This window comes from Amphiura filiformis, chromosome 1 (assembly GCF_039555335.1).
Source record: "Amphiura filiformis chromosome 1, Afil_fr2py, whole genome shotgun sequence".
Lineage (NCBI taxonomy): Eukaryota > Metazoa > Echinodermata > Ophiuroidea > Amphilepidida > Amphiuridae > Amphiura > Amphiura filiformis.
This window is the reverse complement of record NC_092628.1, coordinates 19,937,459-19,951,288: the sequence shown is the minus strand read 5'-3', so window position 1 is coordinate 19,951,288 and position 13,830 is coordinate 19,937,459. Positions and strand designations below refer to the sequence as shown.

Below are 13,830 nucleotides of genomic sequence, written 5' to 3'. Positions count from 1 at the left end.
AGTGCACAAAAGTCACTGTGCAAAATATTACAATTGAAACATGGCAAAAAACAAATTCTTACCTGTCCAAGCTATAGATCAGATGACAAATTTCACGAACCGGGATTCACGTATGAATGCTCATGTATGCTGGTAATGGCGACGCGGTGTCTTGCACGTAGGCTCGGAAACCCGTTGCTTCTAGCTAATTCGTCAATGGAACTTGTCAGCTATAAAATTTAATTAGTCGTGTTCAACAAAGTTTGTCGGCACGATTCGTCATACGTGTATTAACTTGTCAATTCTTCATCTCCTGACGAACTGGATTCGTCATGACCAATACATATTGTTCACGCAGATTTGTCAATCATTAAAATTTGTCAATCACTAATTTTGATTCGTCATGCGAATGAAATGATTTGTCTGGTAGTTTGTACAATTTGTCGAATAGATGTGATTATAGTCAAACGACAAATTACCTTGAATGACAAATTTATATCCCCTGTTTGACAAATTTTTCATCGAATTTGACTAATTGTAATTTTCAGTGTAAACTCAACCAATAAAGTATCGAAACGATTATAGATGGTCAGATATGTCGGGAAATGAAATATATAGCAAAAACTTATTTAATGTATATAAAGCGCAGCTTTCTCCTGCGCATTTTGATACCTCTTTTGTTGCTCTGCGATATCATTTGGTCGAGTTATGGGCGCTTCAAGTCGGATTTTAAAAGTTGCACTTAGCTCCTATTCAAGCCAAATGCGTTCGTCGTGTACACACACACACACACCATCAATACAAAGATGTGCTCTGTTTACTTAACCATGAACTTTACTTTATTTTACTCCTTCGACCTCCAACTTCAATACTTGCTACCCTTTACTTATCTCTGACTTATCTCATGAACTCTTTCTGCTGACATCTCAATACTTGGTGTGCCCACACCATCACACACACTCATTTGAATTTGGCGGACAAAAGCAATGGTCATTTATTGGTTACAGTACAACGCATTTGGCTTGAATAGGAGCTAAGTGCAACTTTTAAAATCTGACTTGACGCCACTCAGGCGCCCATAACTCGACTAAATGATATCGTAGAGCAACAAAAGAGGTATCAAAATGCGCAGGAGAAAGTTCCGCTTTATATACATTAAATAAGTTTTTGCTATATATTTCAGTTCCCGATATATCTGACCATCTATAATCGTTTCGATACTTTCTGGGTTGAGTTTTATATATCCTTGCGCATGCAAGTTAGAAAAGGATTATATTGTTCTTTCATTTGCAAATAACCAATTTCACACTCTATAGATGAGTTGACCTCAATATTTATCAACAAAGGCAAGGGACTGGTAACCACTACACTGTTCAATGGCCTAATTTTGATGTGGCGGGAGTTTTAAAAACACGAGCCCTGAACAAATGATATGATGCGCGCGCATACTGCCAAAAAAAAAAAAACCAATGGAAATTGTGATGATGCGTGCGCATACTGCCAGGCATTGACATCAGATGTCAACTCATCTATAGCGGAGTTTGTTTGTTTGTTTACACGGTCGCTCTATGTGGAGACACACTTATGTCCTGATAGGACCAGGCTCAAACAAAATGCTCAAGCCAGGCTGAGTTGTGCTTCTATCAGGAACTATTCTTTTGTTATGCAAAAATAGCCTTCCGAAATTTATGTGCTGAAGGTTGCGGTGTACATACATCAGTGAACATCAAAAGAGAAGCTAGGTTGATCTCCGTGTCAAAAAATGACTGGTTCCTATTTTTAATTTCAAATTTCATAACCCTATTTTGTCTTACTTTCGCGAGCTCTTATAATTTTTGAACACTTGTAATGAGTACATGAGACCCTCGGTTACCCACAAATACCATCCAAAACCTAAGAGCCTCAGTGATATTGCTGCTGTAAAGCCCTGTTTGACAGTAGGCCTATACCATTCCCGGGATATCATTTCATAGTAATACTAATAGTATGTTTGACTTGTTTGTGGCGAGTAAATCCGGCACACACCACGGAAACCAGATTGAGTTCACAAAGAATCTGTAATATTGAAAACGGTTTCCTTGTTTATTCCTAATTTGGAAAACATTTTTTTACACAATCTATTTGTTATATCCGGGACAAATATCATGGCACCGGTACCGGTATAGGCTATATATCAAATATCCAGCTTAGGCAACATTTTGATATGATATTTTTTAATTTTTTGTGTAATCGTAATAAATAACCTACCTAGTGTTGACTTCGTGTGAAAATATATCTACATAGTTTTCCTCCTCCATGATCCGATATTAATCCGTTTTCATTTGGTGATATGAATCCAAATATATTTGTCTGATCTGATATGTAACGTAGTCTGTCTATCGAAGTCGACTTGTATCTGCTTTTCGTATTACATTAGTACAAAAATAGCGGATGAAGAAGTCTTATCAAAGCCTCGATCTGCTTTCACTGACTAATATGTTTAACTGATTGTATAGTATTAATACAGTGTGTATGTCCGAGGCCTCAAAATTGCAATCGTAATAATCGTGACTCTCTGGTCTAATAATGGTGTGTTTGTACAGGTAATTGCATCAACCAACCCGGGCAACCAACTCTGCAGCTATTTATAGTTGGTTACATTTTGCTGCCTCCAATTTCAAATGGTATACTCCTAGTAATAGTATGGGGCGCTGTTTATAATCAAATTCAATGTACAAAAATTGTCCAAATATTAAAATTTGACTTTTATTGCAATTTAGTTCCAACTTAAGGATCAGGATTGATGAAGTATGTTTCATTTGACAAAACAGGATAATATTTTTGATTCAAAAATAATCATCATGGAATTGGGAGTAGGGTGTCTCCTGTTATATCATTTAAACCAAAGCAATTAGGCCAAAAAAATATTGTTGTGTTGCCCTCAAGTGGAAAAATGGGAAATTTGGGTAGGACGGTCGGATTATTATTTTTTTTTTTAACCTTCAGTTTTTAAAAATCCCCTCAAATATTAAATAATGCTTGTTCACTTAGGGGACATTTGTCAATTTTGACTTCTGCATACCTGTTAGACAACAATTAAAGACTAGTCTTACAATAAAATATTAATTATAAGTGAAAAACATTGAGTTTTTGAACAAATCTGTAAAAATCATCATTCAAAAAAAAAAAAAAATTGCGACCCTGATTTTTCAGGATTTAGGGTAGGAGGTTGAGGGCAACACAACAATATTTTTTTGGCCTTATCGTATAACTCCGGGGTATAACTAGGCCTATATAATAATAATTTCATGTAAATAACTGTGGATCAAATACGACTTTCCTGCGGCATTTACCTAATTTTAATTGTTTTAAAATGCATCATCATTTTTATGAGATACACTGCAGACATGACAGAGAGTAACCCATTTCCCAATGACTTCTTTATCCGGAAGTAACCATTGTCAATGTCGATTGGAAGTTCGAAACAATGTTTAGACAATAAACATTTCTTTCATTTTACAACATAGGTCAATTACGTCCTATGTTCTCAGAATTCTACTACGTCATCGCGTCATGGTGTGGTTTTGAGTATTGTGTTTCCATTGGGCGTACGTATACGCTAGCACCCTAAAAAATGAACTTTAATTTAGTAAAGCAAGTTAGCACAACCAACATGAATTTTTTTGACGGTATACCATAAATAGAGTGGACCGTCTGTCACATTAAATGGGATGCAGCTCGATACAATATATTTAAAGAATGAAAGATAAGAATGTTTTAACTATCCTCTACCGTGTGATATATAGCCTACAGCATAAACCTCACTGCTATCTACTGAAGATAGCAACCCGTTCAGTTTGGTCTTTTGAGTCACAGGAGCTTTTGTTATTTAAAAGCGTACATCTAAAGATGTACTTAAAGTCCCAAATTGCTGTTATAGGGCTCAAACATGAGAACTTTGCTCCTATAACCCATTCGCAGATAGAATTCTATATAACCATGACAACAGTCCCTCATCAAACTGCGATTGAAGACTTTTAGTTAAATTATTTTGAGACTATACCAGAATAGGTTCAATTTTTGCAAAATATGCAAATAAGGCCAACGTAAAGAAAAAGAAGAATAAATACGACATAGACGCACTGATTGGCTTAAGTTCATGGCAAAATCTGGAACAGAAAAATTCAATAAACCTTTAAGCATTTTTTAGGGGGAAATATTTGAACATGCATTATATTCTGAGGCATATTAAGCCATTGTAGCGCATTAGCTGCATTGATTATTGGTAAAAACAAATATACAACCCAAAGAAACTATAGCACTTAATAGTACATTATGAAAAATGTATACGACATCTTGCTTTAAAACAAAAGTAGGCCTGTATTGATCGGTGCACTTAGCCCAACAAAATGAATATCTGTAAGGCAAACCAGATGGCAGAACCCATATTTGTCCAGTTTCAGTATTATATGTAAACATCTCAAAGAAGTATCTAACCCCCTTAAATAATGGCCATTATTCAAAAAGGGGCTGTTGTATTACAAATCTGTAAAATGCGTTGGAAGCAGAATTTATTTCTGCGCATTTTGACACCTCATTTGACATAGCCCAGAAAACAATAAAACACCGGTCAATTTAATGTAGCGAGGTCCAGATTTGAAAGTTGCACTTATACATACAAATTTTTACAATACCAAAACACTCAGATATCATTACACAGATTTCCTTCCATTACACTGAATGCAAAATCAATAGAATTTACTGCAACTTTCAAATCTTGGGCTACATTGATTTAAATGTACGCTGTGACGTCAAATCGTCAATATTTAGTCAATTGCTGCAAATGAGGTGTCAAAATGTGCAGAAATAAATCCTGCTTCCAACGCATTTTACAGATTTGTAATGCAATCACCCGGTTTTGAATAATGGTCATTATTTAAGGGGGGGTTAGTTACTTTTTTTTGAGATGTTTACTTCAAAATATTTTAATACATTGATATGATTGAAAATCAAAAGGAGCCTATAATCGCATTTATATTTACATAGGCCATGCAGCTCTTGAGTTAAAGCCAATAAAACCATACAAAAACGAAAGTTTTGGCGTTTTCCCTCCCGAGAAAATCATGCACATGGCCGGTAATTATATTGCTTATACCAAGCCTTCAGGATCTCCTTTATAGAACCCATAATATTCCGCTTGTGTGTCCGCTTTATTTATTTCAATATTTTAGTGTAAACACTGCTAGGTGATGCTCCTCTCCGACCCATTTTAAATATTAACCAAAGCATTTCCATGGCATTTCTTAACCCTAACTGAACACAAGGGATTTTTGCTATCGGAAGGGAAAGAAGAAACGAAAAGGAGAGAAGATGAAGAAAGAAGTCACTTTGCACCCCGGGATTCGAACCTCGGACCCCTCGCATGCCACGCAGAGATCCCCAGCGTGTAGCCACACAGGTGACGTTGGCCCGGCCAACGATTCCCTGGGCATATATGGCTTAGGCTGATTGCGTCATCGAGTCACGTGCAATGCGTGCACGAGCAGCGATTTTCATAGTGAGATTCAGTGAGATTTAGTTCAGTAAGGGTTATTTTGAAAAAAACCTCTTTGAAAAATGATTGCTTTGAAGCGACACGTGCACCGAAGTGTGATATTTATAACAAATAAAAATTCCTTTAAAAGGAATAGGGCGGGCAAATGAAAAATTGTCAAGAGAAATGAAAGAATGAGTAACTCTTCACAATTAAAAACAGGGAAAATATGACACAACATCGATTTCCAATGGGGAATAACACAAAACGTATAAACAAAGTTAAAAGAGTTTTAACTTTATACGTTTATACGACGTTTGTTATTCCCCATTGGAGGTTGTATCATATTTTCCTGATTTTAATCTGATCTATTGCTTATCCTTTGGTTCCCTGCTGGTCAGTTGGAACAGATTTTCCCTGTTTTTATATTAACCCTTCACATCATAACATAAGACGTTTTATGTTAACATTTTATATAAAACATTGTTATAAAACTTTTGCAGATAATAGTTATTTAAAACATTTTCGTAATCATACCTAGAGTTTTTTTTATCATCAGATAGAAAGACTTCTGCTCATCTTCTCTGGTGAGACAACAGGGCTGGGGTATCTTTAAAAATTTAGTTTAAAAATCTGTCATATCAATTTCCTCAATATGTTGTTTTGATACAACTTATGACGGGAAAAGTTTGATTTTACAATATTTCGATATTATTTTTAACCTTGTAACTTTATTATGATTAACATAACTGTATTTCAAAGCTGTGAAATTATTATAATCTGATCTACTGGACTTACGTATTTATACCTGGATGAATGATAATTTCCTCAATATGTTGTTTTGATACAACTTATGAGGGGAAAAGTTTGATTTTACAATATTTCGATATTATTTTTTAACCTTGTAACTTTATTATGATTAACATAACTGTATTTCAAAGCTGTGAAATTATTATAATCTGATCTACTGGACTTACGTATTTATACCTGGATGAATGATAATCTTCATAATTGTATTTCAAAGCGTCAAACTATATCATTATTTTGTCCCAACAAATATAATCCAGGGAATAAAATATTCAGTCATATGTTTATTTATTTTATTCAACCTGGGCCATTTCTACTGGTGCACATGCATTCTAATAATTTGTCTATAATACAAGCATCAACAAGCACAATTTGTCACAAGATTTGAAAAGTAAATGTACACACTGAACACAATGCACATACAAGCTGTAAAATACACACCGAAGCTATCAGTATAAAATGATATATATGACCTTCACGATGCTATTAATTTAGCCCAAAGATTAGGAAAACTAGGAAAACTGGTGAACTGGTACTATTCAAATAAAAACATCTGCAAATCTTGCTGCAATTTCCAAATAGTATTTCTATTACTTAAATAATTATTTTTGTTATTTCTTTTAATACAAACACATTACTGCCTATGACGACTTTATCGTATTACTTACATATCAAAATCAAGTAATAATTACAAAACTCGCCGTAAACTATCACCTCTGTGGGTGTTTGGGTATATAACCAGCACAAATATTTTCTCAACACTGCGGCATGTGAAAAGTAGGTCAATAGTCAGACAAATATAGGGCAGGTGCGGCACCCGCCCAAAAAAAGAATGAAAAAAAAGCTGGTGTAAAATCGGAACCTCGGTGGTGACGTAGCCACGGTCATGGCCAGATGCTAAATTAGTTCTTATCCTTCCGAAATTGATCGGTTTTATTCAGTGACTACAACTATAGATCAGGAACTATATAGTCTATGTTATGTAAACCCTATAGGCCTATACTATATATATTATTCAAAAGCCACTGTTATATATATTTTTTTGCAAGTGTATAATATGTATTTTATCATTCATGTCTATAAAACATTTGGGTGCTTTTAACAAACGTATCCCCGTACACATTCAACTAGGCAGCCCCCCCCCCCACGAGTTTATGAGTAAAGTGAAACTATATTGTGTGTAAATTCAACCATACACATGATAAAGGTGCCTCTGATGTTGTTATCGTATATTTACTGTAACCGATATACCCTATGGCATGTCTGCAAATTATAGGAAATAATCTTATCACATTTAAAATTTGTTGAAATTATTGAAAATAAATTCAATCAATTTCCAATAATGCGAAAGAGTAGTCGCGTCGGATGATGAGCCATGTAAGCCATTGGGCTATTCCATTTGAATTCCACACTGCACCTGTGGAGGATTTCGCTAAAGTCTTTCACAGAGGGTGTATACATTTTTAATAGAATAAACAATTTGGGTAACTTCCATTTGAAATACTCACTCTAGTTGTGGAAGAAATAGGAAAAGCCATGATACAGGGGGAGTATGGGTTTCAAAATAACTCAACCCTGACCAATTATATTTGAAAAACATACTCCTCTTGTGGAAGATATATCCAAAATCCTCCACAGGGGTGTGGATTTCAACTGGAATAGCCCATTGCTTATCATGCTTACTTGTTTCTAATAGAGAATTCTTGTCTAAAATATGCAACGACAAAAATAGTATTGCTTCTTTAAGGGATCAGATAGCAACATTTGCACAGTATTTTTGTGGGACATGAGAGCCCATCATATACACCAAATTGCATTTTAAATACGAAGAATTGATAACAAAGAATTGTCCTTCTTATATCAAATAATTTTAATGTTTGAAATTCGCGATATAATACAAATTTTATGACAAATTATTAAAAATTGATATTTTATGATATTTTAGATATCGGTTCTCGAAGTAAACTTTATCAATCTAATGATATGTATATACTGTCTTGTATACGTATATAGCTGGGAGGAAAAGCGTCCATCATTTGAAAATTTTAACCTTACGTATTGGAGATATACATTTACACGATAATTACAGTATTTCATCAACCATATGCATGGTGATATGCCCATATATCGCAAATTCTAGATGCATGCAGTTTTATGTCATACGCAAATAATGTTCTAAGTGCATATATACAAACTAAGAAAGAAAAGCTATTTTTGCAAAAGAAAGAAAAAAAGAGGTTTTGCAAAAGATTTATATCTCTCCCAATCTTATTCCTTCCCTATTTCTTCCCTCGTCAATCTCTATTTTTATCCCGCTTTCCAGTGTTTTTCATTATTTATTCTGGTTCTTTTCATATTTTGTACTTTAATATCGACTTGCTGCACGACGCGGCAAGATGTGGAAAGACAACATTAGCATCTCCCCAGTTGATTTATTTTTCTTGTGTATCTCCTTTTCTTGTGTATCAACAGCCTCATCCCCCTCCCACTTTTCTCCCAAAAAATGAGATTTTTATACCACTGGAAACCTCTGGCTATACATAATGTTTATGTGCCAAATATTTCTTGCAGATTAATTCGTTTATCAAAAATATCGTCAAATTTAAATAGAACGAAATTACAACAGTGGCATATGCATGGAGCAGCGTATACACATAATCATGCTTAACTCACAAACGCAAAATCAGAATCAACTGACATTTTGGGAATAAGCTTTTTTCTTGGATATCTACTGAAAAATGTCATAAAAAGAGGATGCTAGAATCACGAAATCCTCCTTTAAGTTCATACTGCAGTTACTGTCCGTTTTCCTATACACAATACACAGTGCTCTCACCATTGACGCGTGACCTCTACAAACAGTGTATGTTATAGGTATATGGGCATTGCCTAGTTAACATCACTGTGTGAAAAATAACCAGCCAATATGTTAACTATTCTCCAAACATCTAGCAAATATATTTCTCTAACATGACCTAAAATTACAGCTAGGTTAGATGTTCAGAAGGGGTCGCACTTTCGTAGAATATGAGTGAGGGCAAAGCATAGCTAGCTCATAGCTAGCCAACTCCCCGTGTTAATTGAATGGAGATTTGACCGAAAATATTGAGCTATATTGGTAACGGACCGCTCCGTTCTGAAGGATGCCACAAAAAACGGTACAAGCTACATTTAAACTATTCTATGAAATTCTAGAAAATATAGTTTTGTAACATGTCCTAAATTTTAGCTAATTTAGGTGTTTGGAGAGGATCGCACTTTTGTGTTTTAGGAAGGATATGTAAACGACAGATAACACCAAAAATATGAAGAAATTATTTCCAAACCGTGTTAAGTCAACAATCATTATGTTGCTCATTTTCAAGAATGCTGGTTTACAAAAAGCAGGCCATTGTCTCATTTCGTGAACAAAGGTACACATACCATTGTTTCCTTTCGTTTCCTTTATAATCGGTTACCCAACTGAAGCTATAATACCAGCTTTATTGCGATATCGCACATGTAAAACAGACACTGCATTGCACAACCAGAGAAGATCCGATTTAATCAGTTGTGAGAAGAGCGAACCGTGGTTTGGATTCCAGAGGGAGGGTGTTTGTAAGAGGCACACAGTCAGAAAATGAATAACCGAGATCGCGCGCCAAATAAACTTACTGCATTAATTTTCCTGGTCTTTAAAAAAATTGGGAATCGAACCCGGTACCTCCTGGTTCTGAAGCCCGGATAATACCACTAAACCAACTTCCTATCTGCTCTACAACCTGTATTAATCCGGAAAAAAATCAATACTAATGTACCGTATGATGCCCTACTTAAGTAGAATTCGATCAATCTGCTCACTCAATCATCACGTCGTTCAAATAATCAATCAATCGAAAAATAAAATAAATAAATAAATATTATAATATTTTCTAAAGATACAAAAGCACGAAAGGTGTATAAAGGGTATATCCCTTCATGGAAGAAAGAGATGAGAAGGAACCACAACGACTTCGATCGGCCAAGTTTTAATCCGCTTATCTATTGACGCATGAAAAGAAAAGCTACCAATGGTACTTACTTTCATGTATGATCCATTTACCGCGATCGATGCTTGGCGAAATCATTACTGGAAAAAAACTATAACAAACCCGTCCAAGAACAAACAAACGCTACCCAGAAGTAAGATTATGGAATTTCACTGATGCTCTGAACATGTATAGTAGCTTTGTTTGGGGATCTACAGTCAATCTGTTTTCTTGATCGTGTTGTGTAGAAAATGTCCTTTAACACATCGAAAAGGTCATCAAAATCGGCCGGTTTTTTGCTGAGTTTCATCTTTAGCAAATAAGGTAAGATTTTGGTGACTTTTTCGATGAAAAATAGATGCAAAATGTTCTTAAATAATGCACAATGTTCCGGTTGAGTCCGGTACATGAAACCTGTTTAATTTAATAGTTTATATGTGTATAATCGTAACTAGCTAACTTGTTTCAGTGCCAAAGACTGCCAACTCTAAGAAAAAAGTCATCAAAGTTCGGGAAAATTGGGCGAAATGGAAGAAAAAGATGTAGGCTATCAATGACCGATGATCACGTCACCAGAGAAAATCCTATAGAGTGCTTACACGGAAGGTCATTAGTTCAAATCATCCTTCAGACACGCTCCAGAATATCATTACACAGATTTCCTTCCATTACACTGAATGCAAAATCAATAGAATTTACTGCAACTTTCAAATCTTGGGCTACATTGATTTAAATGTACGCTGTGACGTCAAATCGTCAATATTTAGTCAATTGCTGCAAATGAGGTGTCAAAATGTGCAGAAATAAATCCTGCTTCCAACGCATTTTACAGATTTGTAATGCAATCACCCGGTTTTGAATAATGGTCATTATTTAAGGGGGGGTTAGTTACTTTTTTTTTTGATTTTTACTTCAAAATATTTTAATACATTGATATGATTGAAAATCAAAAGGAGCCTATAATCGCATTTATATTTACATAGGCCATGCAGCTCTTGAGTTAAAGCCAATAAAACCATACAAAACGAAAGTTTTGGCGTTTTCCCTCCCGAGAAAATCATGCACATGGCCGGTAATTATATTGCTTATACCAAGCCTTCAGGATCTCCTTTATAGAACCCATAATATTCCGCTTGTGTGTCCGCTTTATTTATTTCAATATTTTAGTGTAAACACTGCTAGGTGATGCTCCTCTCCGACCCATTTTAAATATTAACCAAAGCATTTCCATGGCATTTCTTAACCCTAACTGAACACAAGGGATTTTTGCTATCGGAAGGGAAAGAAGAAACGAAAAAGGAGAGAAGATGAAGAAAGAAGTCACTTTGCACCCCCGGGATTCGAACCTCGGACCCCTCGCATGCCACGCAGAAGATCCCCAGCGTGTAGCCACACAGGTGACGTTGGCCCGGCCAACGATTCCCTGGGCATATATGGCTTAGGCTGATTGCGTCATCGAGTCACGTGCAATGCGTGCACGAGCAGCGATTTTCATAGTGAGATTCAGTGAGATTTAGTTCAGTAAGGGTTATTTTGAAAAAAAAACCTCTTTGAAAAATGATTGCTTTGAAGCGACACGTGCACCGAAGTGTGATATTTATAACAAATAAAAATTCCTTTAAAAGGAATAGGGCGGGCAAATGAAAAATTGTCAAGAGAAATGAAAGAATGAGTAACTCTTCACAATTAAAAACAGGGAAAATATGACACAACATCGATTTCCAATGGGGGAATAACACAAAACGTATAAACAAAGTTAAAAGAGTTTTTAACTTTATACGTTTATACGACGTTTGTTATTCCCCCATTGGAGGTTGTGTCATATTTTCCCTGATTTTAATCTGATCTATTGCTTATCCTTTGGTTCCCTGCTGGTCAGTTGGAACAGATTTTCCCTGTTTTTATATTAACCCTTCACATCATAACATAAGACGTTTTATGTTAACATTTTATATAAAACATTGTTATAAAACTTTTGCAGATAATAGTTATTTAAAACATTTTCGTAATCATACCTAGAGTTTTTTTATCATCAGATAGAAAGACTTCTGCTCATCTTCTCTGGTGAGACAACAGGGCTGGGGTATCTTTAAAAATTTAGTTTAAAAATCTGTCATATCAATTTCCTCAATATGTTGTTTTGATACAACTTATGACGGGAAAAGTTTGATTTTACAATATTTCGATATTATTTTTTAACCTTGTAACTTTATTATGATTAACATAACTGTATTTCAAAGCTGTGAAATTATTATAATCTGATCTACTGGACTTACGTATTTATACCTGGATGAATGATAATTTCCTCAATATGTTGTTTTGATACAACTTATGAGGGAAAAGTTTGATTTTACAATATTTCGATATTATTTTTAACCTTGTAACTTTATTATGATTAACATAACTGTATTTCAAAGCTGTGAAATTATTATAATCTGATCTACTGGACTTACGTATTTATACCTGGATGAATGATAATCTTCATAATTGTATTTCAAAGCGTCAAACTATATCATTATTTTGTCCCAACAAATATAATCCAGGGAATAAAATATTCAGTCATATGTTTATTTATTTTATTCAACCTGGGCCATTTCTACTGGTGCACATGCATTCTAATAATTTGTCTATAATACAAGCATCAACAAGCACAATTTGTCACAAGATTTGAAAAGTAAATGTACACACTGAACACAATGCACATACAAGCTGTAAAGTACACACCGAAGCTATCAGTATAAAATGATATATATGACCTTCACGATGCTATTAATTTAGCCCAAAGATTAGGAAAACTAGGAAAACTGGTGAACTGGTACTATTCAAATAAAAACATCTGCAAATCTTGCTGCAATTTCCAAATAGTATTTCTATTACTTAAATAATTATTTTTGTTATTTCTTTTAATACAAACACATTACTGCCTATGACGACTTTATCGTATTACTTACATATCAAAATCAAGTAATAATTACAAAACTCGCCGTAAACTATCACCTCTGTGGGTGTTTGGGTATATAACCAGCACAAATATTTTCTCAACACTGCGGCATGTGAAAAGTAGGTCAATAGTCAGACAAATATAGGGCGGGTGCGGCACGCCGCACCCGCCCAAAAAGAGAATGAAAAAAGCTGGTGTAAAATCGGAACCTCGGTGGTGACGTAGCCACGGTCATGGCCAGATGCTAAATTAGTTCTTATCCTTCCGAAATTGATCGGTTTTATTCAGTGACTACAACTATAGATCAGGAACTATATAGTCTATGTTATGTAAACCCTATAGGCCTATACTATATATATTATTCAAAAGCCACTGTTATATATATTTTTTTGCAAGTGTATAATATGTATTTTATCATTCATGTCTATAAAACATTTGGGTGCTTTTAACAAACGTATCCCCGTACACATTCAACTAGGAAGCCCCCCCCCCCACGAGTTTATGAGTAAAGTGAAACTATATTGTGTGTAAATTCAACCATACACATGATAAAGGTGCCTCTGATGTTGTTATCGTATATTTAC

The 13,830-nt window shown here is 34.9% G+C and overlaps 1 protein-coding gene across 3 annotated transcripts in view; it reads right to left on the bottom strand.

The window, feature by feature from the left end:
- The window catches only part of LOC140165757 (uncharacterized), an 83,217-nt gene that overhangs the window by 27,629 nt on the left and 41,758 nt on the right, over nt 1-13,830 (bottom strand). Inside the window, exon 1 of one of the 3 annotated variants that reach the window (XM_072189112.1) lies at nt 2,227-2,531. The exons of the other annotated variants lie outside the window; for them this stretch is intronic. Within the exon in view, the coding sequence (XP_072045213.1) occupies nt 2,227-2,276 (50 nt within the window). The 5' untranslated portion in view covers nt 2,277-2,531. Of the gene's footprint in view, nt 1-2,226; nt 2,532-13,830 lie in introns of those variants that run through there. 3 annotated transcript variants of the gene reach the window in all.